This window comes from Misgurnus anguillicaudatus, chromosome 25 (assembly GCF_027580225.2).
Source record: "Misgurnus anguillicaudatus chromosome 25, ASM2758022v2, whole genome shotgun sequence".
Classification (NCBI taxonomy): Eukaryota; Metazoa; Chordata; class Actinopteri; order Cypriniformes; family Cobitidae; genus Misgurnus; species Misgurnus anguillicaudatus.
In genome coordinates this window covers 15,703,052-15,723,591 of record NC_073361.2, presented here as the reverse complement: position 1 = coordinate 15,723,591, position 20,540 = coordinate 15,703,052, and the positions used below count along the sequence as shown (strand labels likewise).

The 20,540-nt window shown below is 38.2% G+C and overlaps 2 protein-coding genes across 5 annotated transcripts in view; both read left to right on the top strand.

Moving 5' to 3' along the window:
- The first annotated feature begins 2,181 nt into the window (after nucleotides 1–2,181).
- On the top strand, nucleotides 2,182–4,188 carry LOC129425885 (uncharacterized). Its single transcript, XM_055181948.2, has one exon. It carries the CDS (start codon nucleotides 2,198–2,200, stop codon nucleotides 3,713–3,715), a length of 1,518 nt encoding a protein of 505 aa, XP_055037923.2. The 5' UTR covers nucleotides 2,182–2,197; the 3' UTR covers nucleotides 3,716–4,188.
- A 2,287-nt stretch (nucleotides 4,189–6,475) lies between these two features.
- dlgap1b (discs, large (Drosophila) homolog-associated protein 1b) overlaps nucleotides 6,476–20,540 on the top strand; it is a 128,667-nt gene continuing 114,602 nt past the window's right edge. For 2 of the 4 annotated variants that reach the window (XM_055181927.2, XM_055181926.2), the window contains exon 1: nucleotides 6,484–6,844. The gene's annotated coding sequence lies outside the window, so the exon portion shown is untranslated. Of the gene's footprint in view, nucleotides 6,845–20,540 lie in introns of all 4 variants that reach the window. The other 2 variants (XM_055181929.2, XM_055181928.2) reach the window with 2 other exon arrangements.

Genomic DNA, 20,540 nt, shown 5'->3' with positions numbered 1-20,540 from the left:
GATGTTCCTCCTCGCCGAAGCTCTCGGGCCTGACTGAGAGGGGATCCTCATGTAATAAGTGCTGTTGGTTACCTTCTAACTTGTCCAACCTCCGTGACAGAGCCTGGAGAGCCGCAAGGATCTCGAGTGACCCCGTGTTGCTGCTTTCTGCCACCGTAGCTGAGGCAGGGGGCTTAACAGATTTGGGTGGCTCAACCTGGGTAACTCCATGGGGGAAATCCCGCTGTCGATCACGCGAACGTGAATGCTTGCGCTTGTGTTTATGCCCATGCCTACTGGAGAGGGACGGCTGGTCAGGGGAGCGCCGCTTTCCGCTCCCTTCCTCACGCACATGGCCGCGCACCTGGCCGGCCCGGCGCCGTCGCTCGTCCCTGGAGAGATCGCAGGCTGCACTACAGGGATTGTCCACGTCTTCCAGCACGTGGGCAGCTCCAAGGCATGTGGGGCACTCCCTGTGCCCATCCCTAGAACTCATGGAGGCGTTGCAGATCCTGCAGTAGTGGGAAGCCATTGCAGCAACACAGAATCCCAATATAATGCCTGGAGTCCTCCTCCAGCAATCCGCCAAGGTAATATGGTGGGCCGCACCAGCGCACGAATGCACTTAGCGGTCGCACACTTACCCCACCAGCTGCGAACAGGGGTATAGGGTGTGTCAGAGGGGAGTATTGCAGGAAAAAGTGTGATTGTAGCCGCCACTCAAGGCGAAAAAAAGTACCTAAGAGCAGAAAAGCACAGCACACAGTATTATGATGGCCCGCACCAGCGCACGAATGCACTTAGCAGGCACACACTAACCCCTTACCAGCTGTGAACAGGGGTATAGGGTGTGGGGAAATACTGCCACAGCCCGCACCAGCACGTAAACGCACCTAACAGACTGAAATAGTGAACAGGAAACACAATAATAACAGGGCTGTTTATAATGTACTAGAAAAAACAGTCCCCAGCCAAATAATTCAACAAAAAATAGCACTAGCAGCAGACACAATATACCAGCTGAAAACAGCAGTAAATACAAACACAGGTAAAATGGCGGCCCACACCAGCGCGCGAACGCACTTAGTGGGCTCGCACAAAGCCCACGGCTGCGAACAGCAGTAGAGGCACACGGATAAACAACTTAAATTACCCGGAAATCTAGTGCATATAAGTTTAAATTAAAGGTATATACCTAAAAATAATAAGTCAATACACAAACCACAACAATTCTCGGGGGCACAAGGCACCCGCACCTTTTAGGTAGCGAATTAGTGGAATGCAACAAGAAAATAGTCAGGAATTTCTTACCTGAATACGTAGTCTCTTACTCACGGTCTCGTATGAGGCGATCAAGGTGAGAGACTGAACCAGGAGCATTCTCTGCTATTTATAGACGCGGGTCGTTCTGCTTCCGGAGGTCATGGACATGACTTTGTTGACATATGGTCTCAGTGATAGGCAGAACGAAGGTGATCATTCCCTTTTTAGACCGTAGTGACGGTCAGAGTGAGGTCGAAACAGATCTATCTTTAGCGAAGCGGCGCGTAGAGCAGCTTTTGGGACGCTCTTGAAACGTTCCGCGGCGCATCTGATCACAAGCATTGACTAGAATGACCGCGATCAGTTCCGGTTGCCTCTTCGGAGCCGTAACGCGCCGCAGACTCATGTGGTGTAAATCCGGGGTAGTAGAGGGGGAGACGCGCACATCCAAACACTAGCAGGTGCCGCAATCCCAAAAAAAAACTGAATAAGACAAAAAAAGGAATCCGCACACTGAACTCACCAAAAAATATATTAATTTATTTAATCACCGAAGTAATGTTCGGGCTACCGGCCTTCTTCAGACTTCAACAAAACGTTACTTCTGTGATTAAATAAATTAATATATTTTTTGGTGAGTTCTGTGTTGCGGATTCCTTTTTTTGTCTTATAAAGATAAGAGTAGGCCTAGTATGTAATTGTCACAATTTGGGCTATGAAGGGCAATTATCAATATTAATACTATGCAGAACTAAAAAAGGACACTGACTAGACTTTGTACAACAATGTCAGGTTTTGTTTTGACTACGTTTATTTATTATTAATAATTTAATATGCAGCATACATTTTGTAAAAACCCCTCTCTCTCTCTCTCTCTCTCTCTCTCTCTCTCTCTCTCTCTCTCTCTCTCTGTCTCTTGTTTGTATTATTTAGGTCTGAAGATCTGAAAATCCCAATGTCAAATGAGTTCTGTAAAATTCTTAATAACAGTAAATCAATAAAAGGACCCACCACAAGATATATACTCCAAACAACAAAGCTAACTGAGCAAACGTTACTGAGAAAAGAAAGAATTGGAGAAAAGGATGATACAAAACCTTGTAAGATCATACTGCTGGTTGGAGAAACAGGAACAGGAAAGACCACTCTCATCAATGCAATGGTCAATTACATCATGGGTGTCAGATGGGAGCACAGAATTTGGCTGGAGATCAGTGATGTTCTTGATGGTAAATCTCAAACAGCAGCAGTCACAGTTTATGAGATTTTTGCACGAGACAGTCCATTCTCCCTCACCATTATTGACACACCTGGATTTGGTAACACACAGGGCCGTGAAAAAGACAAACTCATCGCTGAAGCTTTACAGCAGTTGTTTAGATCCATAGATGGGATTCATGAAATTCATACAGTGTGTCTTGTGCTAAAGGCATCAGAGTCTCGACTCCATGAGAGACAACGATACATTCAAGATGAAATTATGTCATTGTTTGGAAAGAATTTAGAACAAAATATCATTATACTCCTCTCAAACTCTTATGAAAATGTCCCCCAAAAAATGCTTCATTTCATTAAAGCATCCAAAATTCCATGTGCAAAAACGAAAGATGATCAACCTGTTTATTTTAAATTTGATAACTGTCAGAGTGAATGTTATGATGATGAAGACAGAGAGAGTTACAAATCATCATGGGATCAAGGAATTGAAAACTTCAAGAAGTTCTTTGATTATCTAAATGGGATAAACCCGATAAGTTTAAATATGACTGAGGATGTGCTGAAAACCCGAAAACAACTTGATACCAGTGTCAATAATTTAAAGGATCGAATCATGCTGGCAGAACTCAGAAAAACAGAACTTAAGCAAACAAAAGCAGCTTTGATGAAATGTGAAAATTATAGAGAGGAACAGAATAACTTTCAATATGAAGTTGATGAAGTCTATAAAGAAGAGGTTTTAATAAATGCATCATGGTGGCACTTAAGCAAACAAGCAACTCGCTGCCTTGAATGTAAAGAGAACTGTCACTATCCAGGATGCTGGTGGGTCAAAGATCTCTCATGGTGTAGTGTGATGACAGAGGCTGGAAACTGCACAGTCTGCAGTAGAAAGTGTCACCACACTAAACACGTGAAAGATGAAAAAATATATAAAATAATGTCACAAAAAGTCAGAAGAACACGTGAGGATCTGAAAAAGAGATATGAAGAAGAATTTGGAGAAAAACAGAGTTGGATGTGCACACTAGAGGATGAGATAACACAGATGGAGGAAGAGAAGCTCAGGCTTGTTGAAGAGAGTTATCAGTGTTTGAAGAAATTGATGGAAAATGCATTAAAATCTACCAGCATGTCCTGTTTCATACATCTGGATTTCATGATTGAGAAAATTAAAGAAACTGGAAATCAAGAAAGAGTTCAGAAACTTGAGGAACTTAAAACAAGAGCTCTGGAGGAAAACAATGGTATGTGATGTTTATAGAAAACCAATAATTTCATAATCTAATGATGAGATTTGGAGGATTAAAATTTGATTTCAATCATTGAGTTCACATTGATTTGAATCTTTGACATGACTTTACTAGGTCAATATTAAACATATTAAGGATGTATTTTTATAGAATGTTCTTTTCATTAGCATGGTTTTATATAGAAAACAGCAAATCACACACACACAAAAAACAACATTTTGTTGGATTTTCACATTTAGGGTCACATATATATTCTGTGTGCATATCCATCAGTTCAGTCTAATAGTGATAGGATCATGGTGTGTGTTTTTAAGAATATTGCTAATTATGGTTTTGTTTGTGCTTTTAGAAAAAATGTGTATAAATAATACATTTAAATACTATTAAAAATTATAGTTCTGAGGTTCAGTGTTTTAACTACGGGTAAATTGGATAATAGTGTGTGCAGTGTGCAATCAGTATAAACAAAATGTTGTGAAAATTTGTAAAACTATAAAAAAAAACTGTCAATAAAAATAAATTATGCACCAAGAAATTGTTTAGTCAATATTATTACAGTTATATGCATGCACAATATTAAACACACATATACATATGGCCATATGCTCACTGTAAAAAAGAATAACTCATGACAATAATAAACCTATGGCATAAGTAATAACCTAACACCATTCGCAACATGATTATGTTACTTTCTGAAGTACATTAAATTTCACATTGACTTGAGCAACATAATTACAGTATAATTACTGATGTTGCTCCTGTAACACAACTAGTACATTGTGTTAACAGCAAAAAGGTCATGGGTTTGATCCCAGGAAAAACACATACTGATAAATGCACTGTAAGTCATTTAGGAAAAATCCAAAATGTGTAAATGATTTTTAAAAAAGCACAGTATAAGTGCTGGTTTAGTCTTCATCTACACAATAAAAAGTTTAATCAATTTTGATTTACAATTCATTTAACTTTCTTGACTAGTCTGGAGTTGCTATAACTTATAAAAATAAAGTTGAGTTAGCTTAAGTTAGTTAACCCCGAGAATGATTTTTGTTGACAAATATATTGACAGATCCAAATAAACAGTATAATACAGTATATCTAAGGTTTATAAAGCTTGCCCTATTCCCATCCATTGGGTTTCAGCAATGTACCATGTCTTTTGTCTCAGTGACTCGCTGGCGCCATCTAGGGCATGTGAAGATCAGCAAGAAGGTCAAAAAAGTATTTCCCATGTAAAGGGCGCTGTAATTTACTAGTATAATAAAGCAGTGGCCTTTAAAATGAATATCGCGGTATCTTAATGGTTATTTCTTGCCCCTATTTAGAGTCTTAACATATATTACACTGAAAAAATTATGAACCAGTGTGGTGTCAAATTGTAGAGTAGTAGACAACATCATTGTGCGTAACTGTCTAACATTGGCACAATCTTCCCTCCTGTGTTTGCCAGGTGTCAGGATGGCCTGAACAGAGCAGGTCAGCGCGAGGTGAATGGATTCATTATCTGTTGGTTACACTCTTATTGCAATTACAGACATAATAAAAAGTATTTTACTCATGCCACAAATGTTAGTTCATAGCTAATGCATTTACTTATGTTAACAAATACTCAAATAGAAAGACACTGTTTCATGTGTTATAATAAATAAAGAATAAAATAGGTGCCATAACCTATTTAGAAAAATGCACTCTCTGAAGAAGTTAAATTATGTTCATGTTACTAGATGATGCTTATTCAGCATTATTTATCTTAATAATGATATTTCATGTAAACGATTTGATGAGGCCTACTAGGTGAGTTAAAAGCCAATAACATTATTAAATCCTTGGTTAGTCTTGATGTGTGTGTGTGTGTGTGTGTGTGTGTGTGTGTGTGTGTGTGTGTGTGTGTGTGTGTGTGTGTGTGTGTGTGTGTGTGTGTGTGTGTGTGTGTGTGTGTGTGTGTGTGTGTGTGTGTGTGTGTGTGTGTGTGTGTGTGTGTGCGTGTGTAATATGAACGGAAGGGGCTTTTGCCTCTTATGTAAGGCAGGGTTGGCTCATTTATCTCTCCTGCAAAAACATAATTCTTGTGTCCCTGTTTGCCCTTAAATACATCGATGCACCCTCCACCCAGGCCTGCTGACACACTCATAATAATGATAAAGTATCCTCACTCTATGTGTTTGTGAATGTGTGAAAGAGAAAGTCTAAAAGAGAAAGAAAACATTTTTAGATGATTGGCACTTTTGACTGGCATACACTGTAGGCCAATATTAGCCATATATCTCCTTGGTCTTATAATATTACAGTTCAATATGTCATGTGCTGCATATTGTGCACTACTGTGTTTGTGCAATTGACATTAAAAGAGTGTAAATGACTTGGATATTGTTGGATACCATGGCAAAAATCTTTATTTCCCTACAGTACATTAAAATACACCACACCATTAAAAAGCTTTAATTTAGCAGTCCTCCTCGAGATCTGTCTGTGGCTGTTTATGACATTCCTCTGCTTGTAAACGTATTAGGGTGACATTTAAAGTGATCCACACTATTTCTAAATATAGAATTCAAAAGGTTTCTGTGAAGATTATATCATATATAAAATAGCATTATCCCAGTAGCCTTTAAAAATCATACAATTACGATAGGTCAAGTCTGAATGCGCAGGCGCACTTGCGTTTGTAAATGTCTACAAACCGTTACGCTTGAGCACTCGTGCGGGAGATGCGCATGTCATGAGGGTGTGAGCCATTTCTTGGACACCTTGTTACTATTTAAATGTCGTTCCCATTAATTAGTGTCACATTAATCACAATAACGCCCGTACATCTCTCCTCTGTTTGAGCGTTGTTAGTCACATTGTAAACTGACCGGCTTAAACGTATAGTTTAGCACGCGCGTGTGTGTGCATATGCTGAGATGCAGCAGTTTCAGTCAGTGTTGTGCAGACGGCGAAGCGCACGCGGCAGTGTGAGAACTCGGCAGTAGGGGGACCTCCTATCCACCAAACACTGTGCTTTAATTCCGTTCACACTGCGAGAGCCTCCAGAATCCAGCACTTGGCTTCACGCGCCGTTACGGATATACCGCGTTTACAGTCTGTTTCTGGATTAAACCATCCATCCGCGCCGCAAGGCTCTCCAGGTAAGAAATGCGTTCGCGTAATTTACTGCTTAGTTTCCTGCAATTGTTGGACGTTTGCTTGATTTTGCTTGCGCTGTTTGGTGGAGAAAAGGCTACTGCAGGGATGATTTGCATTGCAATAGTAAAATAACTACAGCTCATGTCAGTGGTGATCATATGAATGAATATCACATCACATCCACTGTTTTATCCGGTTGGTAACGATTTAATTTTCAGCGTGTCACTGCGATCGATCCACCGGCTGCGGGATTCTGGACCGCGCTCAAGTGAACATGAGGAGATCAGTGAACTGTTGCTTGCGACGCTGTTTTTGCCTCATTGCTTAATTTTAGACGTGATGCTAGAGATGGATGTGTTTAATTAGATATAAAGCTTAGCTTTAAAGTATTTTATAGTGTTTTGCATTTGGTAGCAACGTGGAAAAGAATGGATAAGTTATTGCGCCTACCCATTCCGGGATAACGCGTCGCGGTAAATATATTATAATTTATACAGTCCTATTTCGAGAAGACTAAACATTGAGAAGTGCACGAGAGTCAGACGATTATGACGTCATGGCGTTGCGTTGTACCGCGTAGTTGCGCTAAAAGGCGCGCTGGAATGTGTGACAGTCGTTCACTTTACAGCGCAACATCCAATGCAGGAAGTACTGTAGCTATTTTACATGCAACTCTAGTAGTCAAAATACTTTAAGATGCACACAAACAAATCACATTTCATTAATTGCAACCAAATTTGCTATAACTTCAGTGATTTTCTAGTTTCTGCTTGATATAAATAAACTACAAAAACTTACAAATTTTGCATGCAGTATGTGATGATGATCTGCATTATATCAGTTGTGTCTATAATCTGAAACCACCGAAGTGAACTAATGGCACTGCATGTGATTTCTTCAAGTTATTACTGTCCCTTTAAATTCTCTTAAACATTCTGCCACACACGCATGCGCGCGCTTATACACACGCGCACGTGCACACACATCATAACCATACCTCTGGCTTGCTTACAACTGATGTATGCTCAGTGATGCTAACAAATGAAGATGTATACACAGACACCTCTTATGTTCTAGTCACAATGTAATGACAAAACTCAACAAATGACAGCACAAGATTATGATGTCACTACATAATGATGCTGTACAAACAAATCATAAACAAATCACTCCAAATACTTGCAGCCCTACTTTGTCAACAAGTGATAAAACTCACCTACAGCATGTTTGTAAAATGACTTTTTTGCTTTAATCCTTTGGCAACTCAGACTTCACCAAACCTGATCTTCTATGCAGAATAATGCAATTTTTTCATGAGCATGCATATCCAGTCTCATGCAGAGAAGCCAAAAGAGTGCAACAAGTCTAGTATACATCTCTGTGAAAGTCTAGAGTCGTCTTAAAGCGTGTCACAAATAAGTCCAAGTATGTCTGTAGTGCATGTTAACATATAGAAACAAAACAACATAACAGCTCTCATGTTGTTCCCACTAAAAAAGTTCAGAAGAAAAAAATCAAGTGTTTCCAGAAAGTATCAATGAGATACACTTGTCCTTCATTTCACCTTTTCTAATTCTCCTCCAGCAATCTGAAATTGGAGACTGATAGGTTCTCAAATGATCTCCCCCAAGCACTCCGTCTCCTCTCCTAAACTTCCTAAACTGCAGAAGAGAAACAGTTATCTTGAAATGCAGATGCAGAGACCCCTGACTCCAGTTTTACAGTCTAGGTGGCTCCAGAGATCAGCTGAAGGGCCCTACACGTCTCAAATGTGTCTCTCAGCTTTGATAAAGAGCTCTACGCTTCTGATTTGAGTTACTGTTCTGAATTTGATGATTGAGAGACAGATTAGGGTCGAAGTATGCACTACAGATATGATGAAGGGCCTAACATCTGACTTGAAGTGCACACTACAGAGCAAGGGAGAGTGCATGAAATCTGCCTTAAGCCAGAGACTATGTGGAGACTACAGTACTAGCCCTAGGCAGTATGAAGTGTAATAATTGCACACACAGCACTGCACACCCATACAGTTACGCTTTTTCAATACTAGGACAGAATTCAATCCCAAACGCTCTTGTGTCTCTCTTTTTAACACAAGCCTAAAGATTTTTCACAAGCAATCCTTATGAATGTTTAATGTTTGATGACACGCTTTCTGAAACATCTCAGTGTTTTTCTATATCAGGATTTACTCTTTGCTCGTTCGCTTTCTCTCCATACCGTATCTCTATATACCAGAGATACTGAAACCCTTTTACTAAAAGGCAAAATATTCTCCTTCAACTTTTGGATTATCTTTATAAGAGCAGCACCGTCTCATTACTGCAATGTACCACACAGAGAGATCAGCCAATCAGTGAAACATTTATTATTGATGCTGCACAGCAGCAACCTGTCAATCCCTAACTCAATCAGACAGACAGATACATAGATACACAGATAGAAAGCTAAAAAGGAAAAGGGGGAGAAGTGCTTAGCTCTTGGAAGTTAAAAATAAAAGATTTTAAATATGAAACATCTTTAGTTCCCCGTGAACATCTTTGGTCCATTTGTATCCCCTGTAGCATAGAGCCCAAAAGCACTGTGAGTTCTGTGTGACCATGTGTATGTGCAAGTATTTGAGCGTTCATGTCTTTTTAGACCAGATATTAAACTCCACTCTCAAGCACAGAAATAAAAGAAAATGAAATAGATTTATTTGAGGCTATTCGTGGGCTTTCAATGTGCAAATATGGTTTGACCACTGACACATAATCGTAGACTTAGACACTAACACTAAAGAAAGCTAAACGAGAGAGAAATGTAATGTTTATATAATTATCTTTGAGTTGTCAGATAAACTGATGGGTGCAGTCAGTGTGACTTTAGGTTAAGGCTACTTAAGATGCTGTTGCTGATAAATGAAGTAGCACTTTCTTAAGATTTGAACAGGCACCCCCATCTAAGGGTTGTCCCCTACATTTTGCTCAAAAATTAACATTATTTAGCATTAATTAGCTTTATATCCAAAATGCGCACTGAAATAAATTCATGCTTGCATGTTCGCTAGTTTGCCTATTGCCTTTTCTAATAAATAAAGGTAAATGAACTTGGCTTGCTGTTCTTGAAAAGAGCTTGAAACTGAGTTCAGGTCGAGTCCCAAGTTCAAACGAGTACCACACCCCCTCCTGTAGTACAACTGTGTAAACTAAAGAAAGGGAAAGAGCAAATTACGGAGGAGATTGGGGAGGAGGGATGATGGATAAATTGTCACTGGGAAGGCATGGAGACTGACGTGCTTATATAAGCTCTTGAAATGATTGACAGGTCTGAATGTTTAGGCTCCTCCCAAACCTACATTCAAAACTTAATTTTGTGTCTTTTAGGGTGTTTTCACATATGGAATTCGGTTCATTTGGTCCAGAACAAAAGCAAAAAATTGTAGCTTTTTAACAGTTTTTTTTTCACACCACACTGATTGCTCTGGTCCACAAAAGTTGAAACAAACCAAAATTCATGTGATAAGATCCACATCACTTAATTGGCCACATGTATTTGAATGTATTTCCTAAACTGCTTCTCGATTGGTCAGAATCAATGTGCGTGAAATTCCAACTCTAGACAAACCGTTCATTTTCAGAAAAAACAACCTTTTTAATGCACTACAAACGGCGAAGACACCAAATTTCTGAGGCTCCGCCCGCATCTCCTTGCAACTCCATCTATTGCTAATAGAAACTGTCAACAAACACTTCCTCATCCCTCTTCAAGGAGGTCTCAGTCCGCTCCGCTTGTTTGGTCTGCTTTTGGTGCGCACCAGAGTTCGATTGCTGCATTGTCACCTGCCCAAATGAGCCGCACCAAGTGAGCAATCGAACTCTGATTCAACCTAACTAAATGAGGCAGGTGTGAAAGCACCCTTAGTGCATAAATGAACAAATGCTTAAACATATGTCACAATAGCCATCTTAGTGAGTATTGTCGGAAACAATTGGCTGTGTCTTAACCAATGTAAACAATTTTATTGCATTTGGTCTTAAAGCCTAATAAACAGTACCTGTTGAAGTCTCTGTAATTAAAAATAATTAAAGAAGAGAAAATCACTCACTGCTCATAAATGACTAGCTTCTTTAACTTTGTAACAAAGATTAAACAATACTTATAAACAGTGAAGGCTAATGCAGTGTTATTTTATGTTTACTTCTTTATTTAATTTAGCCAAAAATCCTTAGTGTTGAGCTCTGCTATTTAAAGTAAGATTTATCATCAGATTTCCTGAACAACATTTAAGAACATTACTGCAGTTAAAATAACATCTTTTGCTTCATTACTAGAAAGTTAATTAGATGTGAAAAGTAGAAACGTTTAAAATTCAGCTTTACATTATGTCCAGATCTGTGCTAGTAATGCATGCATTGCAGTATATGAATATTAAACTAATGTCGGGTAATGTTTTGATACCAGGTTAGGGTCACACATCATTTACTTTCATGGACTATCCCCTAAAAAAGCCTTGGCCATCCTTAGCCATGATGACTAGTAAACCCTTATACATGGCATCATACACTATCAGATAAAAGGTACAAAAGCTGTCACTGGGGGGTTCCCTTTTTAGAAAGTACTTGTATATTAGTACCTCAAAGGTACATATTGGTACCTTTTTAAAGGATATCGTCTCAGTGACAACTTCTGTACCTTAATTTCAGACAGTATAATAATTTGAAAGGACAGACCCAGTAACATCAGGCAGCCAGTCCTTAATGCAAAAATGCTGAATAGGCAGCATTATCCAATCAAAGGAAAGAAGCAAGTGACAGAATATTAAAGGGAAGGAAGGAAGTGACATCGTATTAAAGATGTCATGCAGATGCTGATTAGCTGGAAAGTTATTTAGTTCCAGCTGAATCAACTCTCCTCACTTTTACTCAGCTCAGCTGTTTGTATTTGTGTGTGTGTGAGAGAGAGAGAGAGAGAGAGAGAGAGAGAGAGAGAAATGAATTATAATTGTCAGTTTGTACATTGTTGTTTTGCATCTCTGACAATATTTGTATTGTGTGTGGATGCAGCTGATGGGTCCACAGTTTTGTGAGTCGACAACCCAGTAATTCCCCCAAACTCCTGAGTTGTTTTTCTGTTCGGGGAGTTGGAAAGTACAGTTCATGTGAGATTTATGAAAAGGAACATTAAATAATTGATGTAGTGGAGGTGCTCTTTCCTGGCTTGTCCCCTTTCTTACCATGTGATAACTCCAAACTCTTAATGCCTTTTAAGTTTAGAGAGTCACATGATAACAGGTTGCGTGAATTTTGTGAAACAGGACGGAAACAACGTTATAAACGCAGCATGCATCTGTCTTTGTCTGACTGAATTTACAATTTTTGCCATGCAGATAATTTAACAGGTTAAAATTTCCCATAGACAGAAGCAAGGACTGGGGCCATATCTACACTCTATGCTGGGATATTTTCAATCTAGCATTTTGTCAAAAAGGGTCAAACCTATGTGTTGGCTTAGATTAACACAGAACATGTTTATATTTGACCCAACATTGTATTAAAATTACCCTGCATGGGTTATATTTCATCCCAACAGGTAGGGTTTGTCCCTTTTTGACACAAGGCTGGGTTGAATTGATTTGAAATACAACTATTGGTTGCTATTGGTTAATGTGACTTGCGCAGATTTGTGTCATCTCAGTTGCATGACATCTATTTTTGACATGACGTTTGTGTGACATTCCTTTTCATCCCATGCACACGCTCCATCAAAAGCACAGAGATTTGTGTAAGCCCTCATTAGCAGGGATAATCTGCACTACATAAGCTGTAAGAGGACGGGAAGTGGCAGTATGCGTGTGACAGTATTTAAAGATCTATCCCAGCTTAATACAAGCATATACACACAACATTTATTTGTCCACTTTCTTGATTATAAGCTAATGGAAAACCTGTGCAAACTAGACATTTTCAATATTCATGGTCCGTGCAAAAGTCAAATATGATGAAAACCTAAGTTGTATTTGTTAAAAATATTAAATGCAATGTAGTTTATTAGTCTTTGTTAATGTTAGTTAGTGTCTTTACAATAGGGCTGGGTATCGATTCAGATGTTCCGAAACGATTCGATTTCGATTCATAAGCTATTGGATCGATTCGATTCTTGGTTCGATTCCAATTCTCGGACCAATTTTTATACTTTATTTATAAAAAAACAGTAAACATAAGTTTACAAGTGGGTAATTAATAAAAAGAAATTAAGAGCCACCAACCTGTATATTACACTTTTTATTTTAGGTACACTTGGGTACATTAAAACAGAACCCATCTCTAATTTTCAAATGCATACAGTTATGTTAAATACAATACAATTTTGATTCAAGATTAAAAATGTATGCTGAAAAAAAGTCAAAACAGTCACATTCATTGATCAAACATGATCAGGTTATTTCATAAAAAAAAAAAATCGATTCATGGCCTTGAGAATCGATTTTTAATCGACCACATAAAAAACCCCGGATTAATCAAAAAATAAATTTTTTTGCCCAGCATCGTTTACTTTGGGGTTTGTACCTTTTGCATATCTTTAACTATGTACTAATACACACTTTCACACCAAATGAAATGTAAAATTGTGAATCGGACAACAGGTGGTATTTAACTATGTTAACAGTTACAACGTTTCCTTACAAATGTATTAATAAATACTGAAATTAACATGAACTAAGATTAATAAATGCTGTAGATATATTGCTTATTCTTTTTTCTTTCTTTATTCGTTTTTCTTTTTCTCCTCAACTTGGCTCATCATTGTTTTCACCGTCACAAACGGAAATACCTATGACGCAGTTTTTTTACCTGACGGGAGGGGTTCTGGTGGACCAATCACAGCGCTTGCGGTCCGCGTATATCTGACGCGCTGTTAAAATTTTTGCGAGGTGCACGTCACGCTACGGATAGCCTAGAACTTACGCACGACTATAAATCGGGCTTTACTGTAAAGTGATACGACTTATATTCGTATATGGGGTTGCTATATAAACGAATAATAATAGGTATAAAAGCATTAATATTAATTTCTATAACGTGTTTAGCTACAGTCATGATTGTGTGTGTTGCTCAAATAATGTTTCTTGTTAAAGAAAGGTGATTTTTTTCCAAGCAGTTGGACAGTTTTGCCAAGATGATGAAACAGAAAAAAATCCCACATATTTGCACTAAAGGGGGATTGCATGGAAACACCCTGGCAACCATCCAGAACACCCCAGCATTATGGTAGTGAGTTACTAAGCTCTGAAAGACAGGAAAACTTTGCGCCTGATACCGATAAAGAAGGTTTACCTCATGCTGTGATGTTTACAAGAATCCCTGACACCCTGTTGTCTTCTTTACACCGTTGTTTTCCACCAGAATCCCTTGTGAAACGACAAAATGGACTGTAGAGCCTGTTACGGATAGCCACGATGTGTTGAGACATAAAGAGAGACAATTATGAAGGAAAGACACAGAAAAAGAGATAAAACCGGTGAAATATTACATTGAAAGGAAAGGACATACGCAATTTAAGATGCAAATTAAACAGAAAGCGCTGTTTATTACCTCAAATTACCTAAGTAATCTGTATGTTTTGCTATCGTCATTCATAACCTGTTTGATTTATTATCCCACACAGATGAAGCTCTAATGCCTTCATTCATCCTTTAGCAGTGGACACCGCAGCAACATTTAGCGCTGAAGATCCATTTATTCATCTGACACAGACAATGAACATCAACTTTAAATGTTTCTTTACTCGAGTCGTGCCACAGTCATAGTAAAGTGCAAAGAGAAAGAGAGAGTGCAGGTTATAAACTGCGTTCATTAAATGAAATGGATGGAAGAGCGTACAATAAAACCGTGTGGAGGTACTGATGTAGATGTAAAATACAGATTTGCGGTTTACAGGCATGCTGGAGTCTTAAGAGTCTGACAAATGTAATTTCACAGCCTGCAGAGCACTTGAACATGCGAACACATGCACACATGCGCACGCAGAGTATAGGCATACTGACATTTACATGGGGAGTCACAGCATTCACATTAACCTAGTTAATTCAAGCATAATTTAATAGAGAGAAAGAGAGAAGTGATTGGTGTAGACAAGTGGAGACAAGTAAAAGATACTTTAGTGACATTTTGTCATTGGGATATTTTAAATGAATGTCTTCAGGATTAAAGGCGGGTGTATGATTTTTGAAAAACACTTTGGAAAAGGGAGTCAGGCCGAGTACCAAAACACACTTGTAGCCAATCAGCGGTAAGGGGCGTGTCTACTAACCGACATCGTTGCCTGGGATGCGTATGTGTGGGTGGGTCCATCAAAAGACGGTCCAGATTCTATTGGGGTAGGGGCGTGTTTGTTTAGGTGATTTCAAATGTCAACATTGGCTTTCAGATGATATTACGCAGCGCCTGAAAATAGTCCCCTTACTAACTTTCAATAGCATGAGACAATCTTTCAAAAACCAAGCTGTAGTTTATTGTGTGTGTGCGTGTGCACGTGTGTGTGTGTGTGTGTGCAGGGCTCGACATTAAGGCTTGTCCGGGACAAGTGGATTTTTTGTAGGACAAGTGTAAGAGAAAATTAGTTGTCTGACTGGACAAGTTAAATTTCAAACAATTTTACTTAACGTTATGTGCGGTTAACAACAGAGCAGAACGCGCAACGCAAACACCGAGCGGAATATTGAACAGAGCGCGCAGCGTGTCGTCACACACGGAGGGGTAGGACGGCATGGAGTGGAGAGTGATGTTTCTTCAGGCTCCAGCGTATGACAGGCACTTCAACCGTGTTTTCATCACGATGTGTCAAAAAAGCCGGTTTAAGTCCGTATTTTTTCTCTTCTACAGTTTGGTAAAAACAAGCTTATAATCTTGTTTAAGAATCTGTTTTATAATGAGAATCTCTCTTTCAGCGCGCCTAAGTGTGCGCGCTGCGCGACAGCCGATTTGAATCTGACAGAGTTCGTCAATGTACATTCCAAAAATCCCACCCAAACATTACAGCGTAAATGCTAGGATTAAGATTGATTTTATATATAACAGTAGCCTGGGTGCCAGTCGATCTTAGCCCCGCCCACCACATTTTGAAGACATTTGAATAGAATTGAGTATGACAACGTCAGGCTAATATAACAGATAATCTAGATACATTTATCCTAATATGTTTTTTAAAACATGGTAATGTTTTAATGTTTTGCTTTAGTGTTTTATTTTCAGACAATCATTGAAATGTGGGAAAAATGAAGAGAAAGGCAGCAGATATACTAGCATCCTTCTTCAGAAAGAGTAGCAAGAAGCAGCCCAATGAATCTCAGTAAAATACATTTCAGTGGCCTAAAATTCACGTGATTTTCTGGTCTCTATAGTTTTTTTCAGCAATGGGACATATAAATTCTGGTTTCAAAGTAAATTTCAAAAGTTTTATTTGATTAAATAGTTAATCAGATGAGAGAGTGTACGCAGTTTGCGGAGGGTTCTTTGGTGCTGCTTTGTACCTCCGCATTTGTCATACGTCACTAAGAAAAGTACGTACATTACGCTGATACTCTCTCCTGAATGCAGAGACATCTAAGATAGCAGTGTTACTGGAAGCTAGTTATTTCCAGACATTCCAGAAGACGTTTTTAAGATATTAAATAAATCTTTGATGTCCCCAGAGTACATGTGAAGTTTTAGCTCAAAATACCCTATAGGTAATTTATTGTGGCACAATGATTTTCAGCATGTTACAATAAATTACACTTCCACAAGCACTCAGAAGTTTACTTTTTGACCAAACCACACGAGCACATTTAAATGATCTGTAATAAAACAACACATTTAATGCTTAAACTTTAGAGAAACAGATCAAATGACATGTTTAAGTTTATTGTGATTGAACACATTCGCGTTTCTGTCAGTCTCTCACTCTCTATCTTGTGAGTCCTCGTATTCATTTGAAACTTGAGAGAAACATTAAACAACATATTTATGCTTTTGTGTGTGATAGTGAATACGCGTTGTTCTCTCACTCTGTCTTGTTCAGTGCATTAATCCTAGTGTTTATTCAGAGAAACATATTAAACTACATACTTGAAGGCGAACCGTCGCGTTGCTCTCTCTCTCTGTTCGTTCGCTCACTCACTCACTCTCTCTCTCTCACTCACTCGCTCTCTTTCTCTCTTGCACTAAGATAACGTTAATCATTTAGAACGTTAATTCAACGTAGAAAGATTATTAAAACTACAATAAGATTGTAGGCTCCTGTTTGTGTTTGAGGGAATACAAATGCGTAATGCTATCAGTCATACTTTCTCTCGGTCGCTCGCACTCAAGGTAGTGTCTTGGTTGTATAGCGCAGTTGAAGGGGCGGTATCTTTATAATAAGATCCCTTATCTACGTCATGGGGGGAGCGAAATCCGCATGACCTATATATTCACATGCTTGCAGAGAGAGTCTTACCAAAACAAAGTTACAGGGTTGCTATTTTTCATGTTTTCTGGGTTGGTAGAAGCACTGGGGACCCGATTATAGCACTTAAACATGGAAAAAGTCTGATTTTCATGGAATGTCCCCTTTAAAAAGTTTTAAATATGGATATTTATTTTATATCCTGGAGCTGTTTGGATTACTTTTGTAAAGGATGGATGCACATTTTTTGGACTTGAGAGAGGTGGACCCCATATCCATATATTTTATAAACTGAAAGATCTAGGACATTTTCTAAAATAACTGAAAATGTGTTCGTCTGAAAAATGATGGACATGCATCTCGGACGGCATTTTTGGCCGAACTATCCCTTAAGTTTTTCAGCTTTATTTTCATAATTTATAGCAACTCCTAACTAGTCAAGAAAATTGAAATTTAAGGTTTTTATATAATGTAAAAAAAATTCTCTGAAAATATAACCTTGCTATCTTTAATATTGACTGGGTAGTTATTTGTATTTCTATGTACGTAATATGAAGACCCTGGTGTGATAACTATAAGTTGATCTAGACTGCTACAGGAGACTTATTTGATGCTTAAAATCAGCTGTCAGCTGTTTACGGTAAAATACCCCACTGTGCAGGCATTTACACTGACTGAAATGTTATAAGACGTCTTTAATTCACTGCTCTGTGGTAGTTAGTTCAGTGGAAAGCTTTGTAGTATCATCTCATCTAGATGAATTCTGTGCTATAGGACGTTTAATGAGTCAGAATTACAATCAAATTTTGTGGCAGTACCCCAGTAGAGTGATGTTTGATACTGTTGCACTGAATCATTTACATAGTATTTCCATTTTTTCAAGGGTTTTTAAAGAATAATATTGTATTTGCATGGTAAATGGAACAATGGTACCATGCTTTTTCCATAAATGTAATGTTACTGGATACTGCCATGTATTTCTGGGTGTGTATGTGCTAATTTTACTCGTGCTTTATGTTTTATGTTTTTGGGCCATTTTTTGCCTTTATTAGATAGATAGTAGGGTAGGAGAGGACAGGTAAGTATAGGGTGGAGAGAGGGGTACGGGATCGGCAAAGGACCTCGAGTCGGGATTCGAACTCGGGTCGCCGAAAGTGCGTCTGCACCATATGTCGTAGCACTTGCCCACTACACCATTGGCTTCGACCACATGCTTTATGTTTGATGAGAATTACTCACAGCTTTGTAAATCTGGCTTTAGTTCTTTCACGCTCACACACCAGTTATCTATTTTTTATCTGACAAAATTCTTCTATGAATGTTAACATACGGCAAAGAAAATGTGTTATCATAACTGTTTGATGCCAAACACTAAATGATTTAAATCTGTAAAAATTGGCAGCCTGTTTCCTGCGTGTGTGGGGAAAAAATAAAGGCATCTTCAAAGTTAGCACAGTCTGGCAACAAAGTCTTGGTTACATCCCAAAACTAGATTAGAATTTCCTGAAGGAAACGCCAGTGCTTGCATGGCAGCAAAAGAACAGTGCTGTTTGTAAATATCCTCTTTTAGGAGATAGCAAGGTTTAGTTCTGGTTAAGTGAAATGCAAAGCATTAGAACAGATACAAAACCACATACTATGACTGCAAAATAAGTTGGTTCAACTTAAAAAAGTATGATACCTGGTGGCATGAAAGGGGACATTTTTAAGATGTCAAATAAATCTTTGGTGTCCACAGAGTATGTATGTGAACTTTTAACTCAAAATACCCTATAATTTATTATACCATGTTAAAATTGCCAAGTAGGTGTGAGCAAAAATATTTTGTTTTTGGGTCTGTCCTTTTAAATGCAAATGAGCTGATGAAATGCAAACACCGATCGCCATAATGGTTGTTTGTTGATATTGAAGCTCAATTGTGCGGTCAATTATTTTCTCTCTCTCTCTCTGTATCTTGGCAATAAATGGCTGTGCCATCATTGTATAGTGCAGATTAAGGGGTGGTATTATTCCCTTCTGACATCACAAGGGGAGCCAAATTTTAATGACCTATTTTTTCACATGCTTGTAGAAAATGGTTTACAAACCTAAATTACTGGGTTGATCTTTTTCACATTTTCTAGGTTGAAAGAAGCACTGGGGACCCAGTTATAGCACTTAAACATGGAAGAAATCAGATTTTCATGATATGTCCCCTTTAAAAAATTGAGTTAATTTAACTTAAAGGATTAGTCAATTTTCTTAAAAATAATCCAGATAATTTAAATTTACTCACCACCATGTCATCCAAAATGCTGATGTCTTTCTTTTTTCAGTCGAGAAGAAATTATGTTTTTTGAGGAAAACATTCCAGAATTTTTCTCATTTTAATGGACTTTAATGGACCCCAACACTTAAATAGTTTTAATGCAGTTTAAAAGTGCAGGACTCGATCTCAAACGAGGCATAAGGGTCTTATCAAGCGAAACGATTGTCATTTTTGGCAAGAAAAATATGCACTTTTAAACCACAACAACTTCTTCTTTCTCTGACTGTGTGACGAGCCAGCACAACCTCACGTAATTGTGTAATGACGTCGAGAGGACATGTGTTAGATATATGAAACGCACATTTGCAGACCATTTTAAACAATAAACTGACACAAAGACATAATTAGTATCATTTGACATACAACAACATCTGAACGGTCCTCTTTCTCCACACTTGTAAACACTGGGGCGTAGTTTCGATACGTCATCCGTGACCTCTTGACGTGATGACGTATTACGTGAGGTTGCGCTGGCGTGTCACACGACCAGAGATAGACGAGAAGTTGTGGTTTAAAAGTGCATATTTTTTATTTTTCTTGTCAAAAATGACAATCGTTTCGCTGGATGGGACCCTTGTGCCTCGTTTGGGATCGTTTGGAGTCCTTTGAGGATGCAAGTTTAAACTGCATTAAACGTGTTGGGGTCCATTAAAATCCTGGAATGTTTTCCTCAAAAACTTAATTTCTTCTTGACTGAACAAAGAAAGACATCAACATTTTGGATGACATGGTGGTTAAAAAGGACATCCTTTACATTTTTTTTTATTTAATTCAACAATTTTTACACAACCTTTTTTTGAGTCAACTAATATTTTTATTTTTGAATTAACTCAAAATTTTAAGGCAACCAGGTAACTTAGTTTTTTAAGTTGAACCAACAAATCTTTTTAACAGTGTACTGAATTATCAATTATAGTGTGAGTTAAAAATAATATTTTAAATGGTTCAAGTGCTTACAAATTTTTTATATTCCATAAAGC